The 10,646-nt window shown below is 53.4% G+C and overlaps 1 protein-coding gene across 1 annotated transcript; it reads left to right on the top strand.

Moving 5' to 3' along the window:
• The first annotated feature begins 2,371 nt into the window (after positions 1–2,371).
• On the top strand, positions 2,372–10,331 carry SLC30A2 (solute carrier family 30 member 2). Its single transcript, XM_081145477.1, has 8 exons — positions 2,372–2,663; positions 3,376–3,596; positions 4,891–5,037; positions 5,652–5,805; positions 6,561–6,717; positions 7,406–7,511; positions 8,576–8,710; positions 9,175–10,331. Exons 1-8 carry the CDS (start codon positions 2,614–2,616, stop codon positions 9,318–9,320), a joined length of 1,116 nt encoding a protein of 371 aa, XP_081001603.1. The 5' UTR covers positions 2,372–2,613; the 3' UTR covers positions 9,321–10,331.
• The last annotated feature ends 315 nt before the right edge of the window (positions 10,332–10,646 follow it).

Here is a 10,646-nt window from a genome sequence, read left to right as displayed (position 1 = left end):
CATTCTCTGGTTCTCTGGAAAGCAGAACCTGAGGCAAAGCTTAAATGTTTTAGTCTAGATACAAGCCCAGGGCAGCGAAGGTGAGGGAAAGTGGAAGCAAGGCAGGATAGGAGAAAAGCAAACAGAAAGTATCACAGAGACCCGGCTGTTTGCTCAGACACATGAGATGTTTCTAGCAGGTCATAAAGAACACAACTGATTCAAAGCAGTTCATCAGGGGGAAGGAGAGATTTTTACCTGTTGGCTTATTTCATCTGTCTCAGAACCGAAGTTTGTCTCTCGGAGTGTTAATCCCCTTACACGTCCAGGTTGCATCACTTGGCCCCCTTGGGCAGCTGCTGGGGATGCTAAGGTAGATGGCACACCATCCGCTGACTATGTGGGTAGCGGGAGGAGTACAGCCTCTGTGGTCCAGTGGGTTGGGCATCGGTGCAGGATGCACAGTGGATTCTCTGCTGGCACCCAAATTTACTCCAGGGAAGGTGAAGACAGCCACCAGTTCTAGGGGATGGGGCGATGACCAAGGCCAAAATAGCACCAAGGCTTTCCACGAACAAGGGGCCAAGGGGTGGGAGAGAGATGAAGCTGAGTGAATCGGACATGGTTCATTCATTGGGTCTGAGACGCCTTGTACTTATAAATTTGAGGAACACTGCAGAGTCCGTCCCACCTTTTTGACATTCAGAACACAGCAAGCTAAGGGCTCTCAGTAGTCCTGCCATAAAGAAAGCTACTTGAGCCCATATATATGAAAGCTATTTGGCTTTAGACAATGACTGGCCTATCAAGTTTATGGTGTTTGGAATACTGCCTGATGTTTAAGGCTCTTAATGTTTTTTGGTGGATTGAATATTTAACCCAGCATTTCCCAATTTATTCATTTATGTGACATCCTCCAGAACTAATGTTCTATGGAACTCACTTTATGAAAGTGCTTTAAACCCTCACACCTTGGCCCACTTTCACTTCTGGGAGTTTCTCCAAGGCTAACTCCGTCCCTAACTTTGAATTTCAGGGAATCAGATTTTTGCTTTCATTTCTAGTGCTTTCTCAATTCTGAAGCATTTTTTTAAAATTTCTTTAAAAGTCGTGTAATATATTACAGACACACAACTGTACAAAGCTAGTTATGGAGTTTAATAGTCTACTGTAAAATGAAATCCTGTGTTGCTACCATGCAGGTCAAGAAAAAAACACTGCCAGCCCCCCGAGGCGCTCCATGTACTCCCTCCCCAGTGTAACTTCTTTCACTTAGCGGTAGCCACTATCCTGTCTTTTTTGATAATCACACATTTAAGGTTTTTTATAGTTTTACTTTCTAAAGTATCCTCCCATAGCCCTGGTCAGTGGGACTCAGTTGGTTGGGAGTCGGCTCATGCACCACAAGGTTGCTGGTTTGATTCCCTGTCTGGGTCAGGGTGCATGCCCAGTTCCCCCCACCCCCCACCCCGCTGGGTTCCCCTCAACCCCTAGGGGGCGTGCAGGAGGCAGCTGATACACTCTTCACGTCCATGTTTCTCTCCCCCCCCCAAAAAAAATTTAAAAAAATGTATTTTAAAAATAAAAAAGTAAAGTCCATAGAAGACTGAAGGAATTTGAGGCCAGAAAGCAGGAGGCGGAACCCCATGCACGGCCCCTTCCTGGGGCTCCTGTGAGCTGCTGGAGGGCGGCGGAGAGGGGACGGTGGTGGTGGTGGTGGTGTCAGCTCTGCCCACATGGAGGTCGATGCCAAAGCGCGGCACTGCCCTAGGCAGGGGATGGAGACAAGCCCGGCGCTCCAGATTCTAACCCGAGCGCGCAGGCAAGGCACGCGAGCTGCCTCACTGGCTGGGATGGGTCGGGGGCCCCAACCAGTCCTAAAGAGGGCCACTGGCCAAGCTGCGGGGGCGCAGACCCCCCTCCAGGGCCCCTCCGCCAGCCTGAGCGGGACGCGGCCGACCGCGGGCGGCTGCAGCCGGAGGCGGAAACCTATTTCAAACGAGCGTTCCGGAGTCTCCAGCCCCAGGTGAGACACAGCCCTGGCCTCGGGAGCCACATTCCCGCTCTCCCGAGATCCAGAGCGAATTCCAGCAACTGAGATCCGAGAATTTCTCCGCGGGACGCTGCCGGCCCCCCGCGGGGAGAGCGCGCTCAGCCGTCGCCCAGTCCTAACTCTGTAGAGGCGGTTAGGCTTCTGTCGCAAGCCAGGTGGGCTCCCCGGGCCCCAGGGACGCGGGGATGGGTGCTCGGGGCAGCTCCTGGGCATCCTTTGCAGCCGGCCACCCCATCCCCCTTCCCCGGGGGCTTTTGCACACGACGCGCCGCAGGCCGCTTCACACGGGGTGGCGAGGGCCGAATAAAGCGCTCGGCGCGCGGACCAGGAGCTGAGCGGCGCGGCGGCGGCAGGACGGTCCCCACGCGGCCGCAGCACTGCCCGGGCTGAAGCGGCGGCGCGGCCGCGAGAGGCGCGCAGGGGGGCGCAGGGGGGCGCAGGGGGGGGCGCAGGGGGGCGCGGGAGGACGCACAGCCCGCGCAGGTGAGTGCGCCCGCGAGGCGGCGGGCGCGCGGCTTCCACGTCTCGCCGCGGGGAGTCCGCGCGCGGCTTCCAGACCCAGCGCGGGCCGTGCCGGCCGCATGAAGGCCACGGATAAGCAGCATCTGCTGGACGCCAGGCCCGGAGCCCGGTAAGGCGAGAGCGTGGGGAGGGTGGGAATTTGAGCGCCTTCGGGCGCACCCCCTCGTTTGCTGTCCTAGGTTGGTTTGGGCGGCGGCTGGAGCTGGGACCACACGGGGGGCGGGGTGAGGTGCGGGAGAGGGGAGGTCCGGCCCGGCTCGGGGGTCAGCCCACCTTAGCTGCTGAGCCCAGATCCTGCCCGCTGCCCGCTGCCCGCTGCCCGGGAGCGCGATGCCTAGAGCCCCGCCCACGGCCGGGAACTTTGCCCCCGGGCAGCGTTGCCCAGGGAGGCCCCGTGTCCCCCGGTGCGCGAGATGGGGGTTCACCCATCTGCCAGGGCTTGAGCTCCGTCTGTCCTTCGCGCTCGGCTGGGCCGGTTCCGCCCCTTGGCCGGTTCCCAAGGTCTTCGCCTCCTCCAGGCCCTGGGAGGGATAAAGGAGAAGTGAACATCCGAGACCAAGGCCCCGAGACTCCTGGAGACCGGTCATTCCCCAGCACCCACCTGCGAACGTGGGCTTCTGGTCACTCCTTGGGGACTGTCGAGCTTGGAGTGTCCTTCCTTAGCTAGTCCCCTAATTGTACACATGGGAATGCCAAGGCCCCTGGGACAGACAGGACTGGAGTCAGCCCTCCTTGTCCCCATCTCAGAGCTGAGTCTACTTTTTTTTTTTTTTTTAACTTTATTGTTGATGAGTCTACTCTTTCCCTTCCTCTCTGGCCAGGTCTTACATGGGATCTCTGCAGCAGGATGGGGCTGGCTGGATTTCTATGTCCTCACCTGACTCGGCCTTGCCATCCATTGAGCTGGCTGTGGAGAGCAATCACTACTGTCACTCCCAGAAGGGTCCTGGCAGTCACTGTGACCCCAAGAAGGAGCGGGCCCGTCGCCAGCTTTATATGGCTTCTGCCATCTGCCTGGTGTTCATGATTGGGGAAGTCATTGGTAAGGACTTTTGTGCTAAGTAAATGATATTGGCACATGGATAGCCTGGATGATCCAAAAGGCTTTTCTCCTGAATGTTCCAGCAATATTAATACAGTTGGCATTTGAACAGTGGGGTGGGAGTGGGGAGTTAGGGGTGCTGACCTATACAGTTGAAATTCCACTAGTAACTTTTGATTCCCTAAAAACTTAGCTATAAGTCTCCCCTGTCTCATTGATGGATTCAACCAACTACGGACGAAAAACCGTGTTTGGAGATGTGAAAGTACTGTTTTCCATGGGGATGACTGAGTTAGCAGATGAGAAATCCGCAGATATGAAGGGCTTATTGTATTTATTGAAAAAAATTCACGTATGAGTGGACCCATGCAGTTCAAACCCTTGTTGTTCAAGCGTCATAGTAATTCTTTTTAAGTTTTTTTATTTGAAAATTTCATTTTTCAATTACCATTGACATACAATATTATATTAGTTTCAGGTTAGACATTTATATATCTTACAAAGTGATCACCCTGGTAAGTCTAGTACCCATCTGAAACTATACATAGTTATTATGATATTATTATTATTTATTTGTTATTATTGATTTCAGAGAGAGGAAGAGAGAGAGATAGAAACATCAATGATGAGAGTCATTGATCAGCTACCTCCTGCATGCCCTTTACTGGGGATAGAGCCAGCAACCCAGGCATGTGCCAGGACCTGAATTGAACCATGAGCACCTGGTTTATAGGTTGACCCTCAACCACTAAGCCACACTAGCTGGGCTATTATGTTATTATTGACTATATTCCCTATACTTTGTTAACTCTTTTTTTGTCTGTTAAGTATTACATACACCTATCTCATGCAATCCTCAAAATAACCTTGTGCTGTCATATGAGTGCTGTTAGTTCTCCTGATTTTACAGATTTTGAAACTGAGGTACACTTAGGTCATGTAATTTGCCCAAGATCACACACAACTAGTAGGTAAGGGAAGGTCTGAATCCCTAGAAGGAAAAGAGCATTTACTGAATGCTTACTGCGCTTTCCAGGCCCTATTTGAACTTGATTTTCACATTCACCCTCTAAGACTTAGAGTCTAAGTAGATGTTGTTAGTCCCGTTTCACAGATGGTAGGAGTTGAGGTTCAGAGAAAGTACTTGACTGTGGTTACAGAGTGAATGGGTGAAGAGGTCCTGGCCCAGTGTCTTTCTCCAGGGCCCATGATTTCCCTGCTCCACACGTAGTCTGGGAAGTTGGCTCCTTGGGGAGCTGATGAAGACTCTCCATTGTCATCCCTGTCCCTGCAGGTGGGTACCTAGCGCACAGCTTGGCGATCATGACCGATGCAGCCCATCTACTCACTGACTTTGCCAGCATGCTCATCAGCCTCTTCTCTCTCTGGATGTCCTCCCGGCCAGCCACCAAGACCATGAACTTCGGCTGGCAGAGAGCTGGTGAGGGCCCTGGTCTGGATGGGGACAGGACCGGAAGATTCAAGACATGGGTTCTTAAGTGGCTGTAATGGGTGGATCCCCCAAGTGAGGCCAGGAGGGCAACTTTCCTGGGGGAAGGTAATGTCAAACTTGGCTTCTGTCCTCTGGGAGCTCCCAGTCTGGGGGGAAGGACAGTTTACCTTCCTATGAAATGCAGTGGGCAAGCTTCAAGAACAAATGACTAACATTAACTGCACATGACTCCATGGATCAACTCCGGGGGGTGGGAAAGGTCAGCAAAGCCTTCTGGAAGATACAGACTTTAAACCCTCTTTAGTTCATCTCTGGGCTGCATTGTCATTTTTCTCTTGGTGGGAGATGGCCCAGCCTCTCCTCCTCAGGAGCCTCAGTTTGCCAGCTGAGCAATAGGTATATATTTTAAAAAGTCATCTTCATTACATGTAAAACAAAAAGGCTTGACCCAAATGACTTAAGTTCCTTCTAGCTCTGACATGGTCAGGTGTTTGAGACCCAGGCCCTGACTTGGGGTGAGGGTGGGGACACCCAGAGGGAGGAGGTCTCCTCAGCCTTAGGGCTCCATGCTAAGATTGGTGTTGGGGTCGGTTCCTCCTCAGAGATCCTGGGAGCCCTGCTCTCTGTGCTGTCCATCTGGGTCGTGACTGGGGTACTGGTGTACCTGGCGGCGGAGCGGCTGATCTCTGGGGACTATGAGATTGAGGGGACGACCATGCTGATAACGGCGGGCTGTGCTGTGGTTGTGAACATCATGTGAGTGAGTCCTCGCTCCTCTCATTTCTCACGTGCATACCTATGTGCCTTCTGGTGGAAACAGGGCAGCCGAACTCCAGCACAGGCTACAGGCACAGAATTTCCCTAACGTCTGAGCTCTGGCACCTGGAACGCCTGGGTTCTGCCTTAGGCCTGGGCCAAGTTCGTCAGGAACTGTAAATCTGGGGCAGCGTCAACTCCATGCCCCCAACCCATACATGTTGCTGAATAGCCTGGGAGGCTTCATACCTGAAGTGGGGAGGGGTTAGTCTAGTTCTTGCAGGAGCAGGTGTCCCTAGGGGAAGAATCCAAGTTCTTTTTCAAGCTGATATGACTGAAATTGGTCTCAGTGAGAGGCAGGCTGTAGAGAGTATCTGTCTTATTTGGGTTCTCTCCCTCGTTTAGTGGCCTAGGGCAAGCCACTGCCCTAAGACTCAGCTTCCCCATGTGTGACACAGTAGGGGCAACTGATGACCTCCATGGTGTCCTCCTGCTCTGAGATTTGGCACTGTGGCATCTTTGTGCCCAGATTCGGCCTGGCATTGGGGTTGAGTCCTTTCTCCTATAGCACTCTAAACCAAGGCCTCGTGGGTCTGGGTCAGGCTCCTCATATAGCCAAAGGGATAGCACAGTCTGGGGGTTTGGGATTTTGCCCCCCAGGGAGGCCAGCCCTAACGGGTGGCCTCTACCTGGCTGATTTGAAGCCTGTATCTGCTACCTCAGTGAGCCCTTTGGCTTTGTCTCCATTCCTGTAGAATGGGGTTGACTCTTCACCAGTCTGGCCACGGGCACAGCCATGACACCAGCCAGCAGCAGGAGAACCCCAGTGTCCGAGCTGCCTTTATCCATGTGATAGGGGACTTGCTGCAGAGCTTGGGCATCCTGGTGGCGGCCTATATTTTATACTTCAAGGTCAGAGCTGGGGACAATGGGAAGGGGGTGGGGCCTGGGGAGGGGGAGGGTATAGATCATCTTGGTGCTGCTCTCTGCACAGGACCCTTCCCAGATTCTAGCTCCACTCCCAGGTCTTGGCAAAAGGGTGGGGAGAGGGAAGGAACATTTATTCAACTTCTGATCCTCACAACCCTAAAGGGTAGGTAGTGGTGTTTTCTGCAGCTCAGAAAGGTTCCATGACTTGCGTGGCGTCACACCACTGCTAAGTTATGAAGCCGGATTCAAACCCAGCACTGTGTGCTGCTGAAGCCTGGGCATTGCTTGTCACATAGAGGCAATGGGTATATTGGAAAGAGCCAGGCCTTGGCTCCAGCCCTTGCTAGCTATGATGTAGAGTGGGTCCCTTGCTCTAACAGAGCCTCAGTTTCCCTACCTGTAAAATGGGGGTGATGGACTAGATGGTGTCTAAGATTCCACTTAGATCCGTCCATGTCTCAGCCCCTTGGCAAGGAGGGGTGGGAAGGGACTATGCCTTATCCTGAACTGTGGTCTGTCGGGCCTGTCCTTCTGGAAGGCAAGGCCTGGTAAGGCTCATGCCCACCCGCAGAGAAAGCCCCTCTTCCCTACACAGTGCTGGCAGGGAAGGGAGAAGGGAAGCTGAGGTGTTGGTGCTGAACCTTAGCTCTGCCTTCTCTCTTTTCTGCAGCCAGAGTACAAGTACATAGACCCCACCTGCACCTTCCTCTTCTCCATCCTGGTCTTGGGAACAACCTTGACCATCCTGAGAGACGTGATCCTGGTGCTCATGGAAGGTAACCAGGCTTCGGGCTTCCTTTTTGCTCTTGGTTTTCGGGTTCTAGTGGAAGTTCCAGGGTGGGGGTTGGATCTTGGCACATTGGTGGGGAGCCAGGGTCTGGAGCCTGGCATAGCCTGGGGCCCTAGGCCAGTCTTGGCATAGAGCTGGGCCCTCAGGTGTGGCCATTCCTGGAAATGTCCTCTGGACTATGCCTTCCCTTCCCCGTAGGCCCAAGGGTGCCTCGTCCCTGCTGAGATGCGTGCTCCTTGCCTAGTCAGGTGTTTTCTGGGTTGGGTCTGTAGCACCTGACACTCTAGCCCTTCCCCATACACTTCCTCAATCTCAATTTGCCTTTCCTCAGGTAGAGAGGGGTGAGGATCATGCTTCCCATTGCACAGGGGGACAGACTGAGGCTCGGAAAAGGCAGTCAGTGTTGGACAAGGTTGCTGAATCTGTGAACCAGTTCAGGCCTTCTTTTCCGAGGTCCCTGCCTCAGGAGGATGTGGCTGGGCTTCAAGGGGTGCTAGGTAGTGGCAGATGGTCTGCCCTGAGCTACCACACTATTCATCTGGCTTTCTTGTGCTCCAGGTCTTGGGTCATGGGTCTGTGTGGGGAGGGTCAATCTGGATCCTGGTTTGGGGTCAGCAGGAGTGTCCAGCTGCAGGTCAGAGCTTTTTCTCCAAGAATATGACTGACCCAGATCAAAGTGATGATGATGATGCCCGACGTGGGTGTGACAATCTCCAGGTTCCCTTCTTTCCACTAAAAAAGAAAAACCAACCCCTTTTTATTGAGTACCTACTATGGGTGAGGCAGTTCTAGGTACCGGTGAGGATAGGGTAGTAAACGAAATAGACTGTCCTCTCATGGAGTTTCCGTTTTAGAGGGTGAGACAGACCAGAAACTAACAATTTCAGACAGTGTTAAGAGGAAAATACAACAGGGTGATAGGACGGAGATCATTTAGGAAGAGGGGGCAACAGCTGGCCAAGGAGCTCTTCTGAGATGCCATTGGAGGAGCAGGAACCAGCGTGGGTGGAGGGGAGCAGTTCCACTCAGCCCCATCCCTGCTGTCCCCAGCGACCCCCAAAGGTGTGGACTTCACGGCTGTTCAGGATCTGCTGCTGTCAGTGGAGGGGGTGGAAGCCTTGCATAGCCTGCATATCTGGGCGCTGACTGTGGCCCAGCCGGTGCTGTCTGTCCACATCGCCATCGGTGAGTGGTGGGGACGCTCAGGGTGAGGTGAGGGAGGCAGCCAGAGAGGCCTGGGGCATCCCTAACAGGTCCAGGCGACTCCAGATGCTTGCAGTGCCCAGGCTTTGAACCTGGCCCCGTGCTGAGTGCTTTGCATACATTATTTCATTTGATCATCCCAAGCCCATTTATAGATGAAATTGAGGCTAGGGGAGTGGTGGGGTGAGTCACCCAGACTTTTACAACTAAGTGGCAAAGGAAAGCCTTAAAGCCAGTGCTTTTCCTGTTCTTCCAGGATTGTGCCAGGTGTGGGAGCTGGGGGGTTGCCTGGAGCAGGAGTGGAATCTGGGCTTTCTTGATGTTTAAGATCACCTCTCCTGATCTGCTATGGGTAGAGCATGAGAGTTGGGCTTCTGATTGTTTCTGAGGGCCCAAGAGTAAACATTTTTCTGGTGCCTCCCCTGATGTGTCTTCTTGGCCCCCAGCTCAGAACACAGATGCCCAGGCTGTGCTGAAGGCAGCCAGTGCCCGCCTACAGGGGAGGTTCCACTTCCACACCATGACCATCCAGATTGAGGACTACTCTGAGGACATGAAGGACTGTCAGGCATGCCAGGGCCCCTCGGACTGACTGCCTGGCCAGATGCCAACTGGGGCATGGACAGGACCTGCAGACAGCAGGGCCCAGTGTCCCCCAGGCCCAGCCAGAACTGCTTTACCCTGGCTGTGTTATAAACCAGATCCCTTTCCTGACCTTAGCTCCATGAGCAGTGTGGAGGAGCCTTGCCCACTCCAGGAATGGGGCTCTTCCCCTGCCTCCCCCATCTGACTATAGCCAGTCCCAGGATGGGGACTTGGCAGGTGTAAAGCTAGTTTGATCCCACTCCTCCCGCTCCTGGGTCAGTTCCCGGCAGGGCTGGGTTTGGGCCTAATGTTCAGCCAGTGCTGTCTTAGCACCAACCTCAGGGAAAGGCAGTGAGGCACAGTGAGGGATGCCGGAGGGGAGCCTGGCCCTAGTGTCCCCTGCCTACCTCCCTCACTTCCCATTTTCTTTGCCTTATGAATCTGTAAAGAAGCCTGGGAACAGAGCCCCCTCCCTTTGCCTCTAACATGATCTGATTTAAGGAGGCCATGGGGGCTAGTAAGCCAGGACAAGTGGACTAGAGAAACTGAGACAGGTGGTTAACCAGCCAAGCAGTTTACAACCAGCCATCTAGTAAATAACAAAATCTGATCTTCCCTAACCAAGGACACTTAAGAGTAAATGGTTTACACTTCTCCCCAACCAGAGGGTAAATAAAATCACCCAACTCAGGAGATAACAGATATCCAATTAATGCCATTTGTGCCAACCACACCCAAGGAGGGATGAAGTCAGGGGAATCTCATTTTGGTGTATCAGCGTAAAGCTGATGAATATTTTATTGAGATCCTCCTCTAAACTCCCAGCCTTTAAAATCCTTAAGGACCCAGCACGGTGCTCTCCCTCTAGGGAGCATACCTGCGCCTGTCCCTTCCCCCTCTTCTTCCCCCCAGGCACATTACCTCTGCTTTTCTCTCTCCTAAACCCCAAGGGCCCTTCTGTAACTTTCTAAATAAACTTTCTCTTATAATTTGAGTTCTTAGCTCTTAAATCTTTGCCAAACTCAAGAACTGAGGTACAATTTCACTGCCAACACACTGGTAACATAAGGACCCTGCACTCTCCTACGTGTCCCCCTGAGATGGGGAGCTGGGGGCACCTGAGGCCCATCTCTGTGGTAGTCACTTCAGCCCTCAGCCAAATGTTTCCCTTTCCTGGAGGGAGGAGACTTACTACTAGGTAAGGACCTGGCTGGTTTCCTCTTATTCCCTGAGCTCAGGAAGCTGTGCCAACAGATACCCAGGCCACAGTTGGGGGCAGAAGGGGAGCAGGAATGTCATCCTGGGTCCTACCCTAACCGCCACACAGTTCCTG

Source organism: Miniopterus schreibersii (genome assembly GCF_964146895.1).
Source record: "Miniopterus schreibersii genome assembly, chromosome: 8".
Taxonomy (NCBI): domain Eukaryota; kingdom Metazoa; phylum Chordata; class Mammalia; order Chiroptera; family Miniopteridae; genus Miniopterus; species Miniopterus schreibersii.
This window is presented reverse-complemented; position numbering and strand designations above follow the sequence as displayed.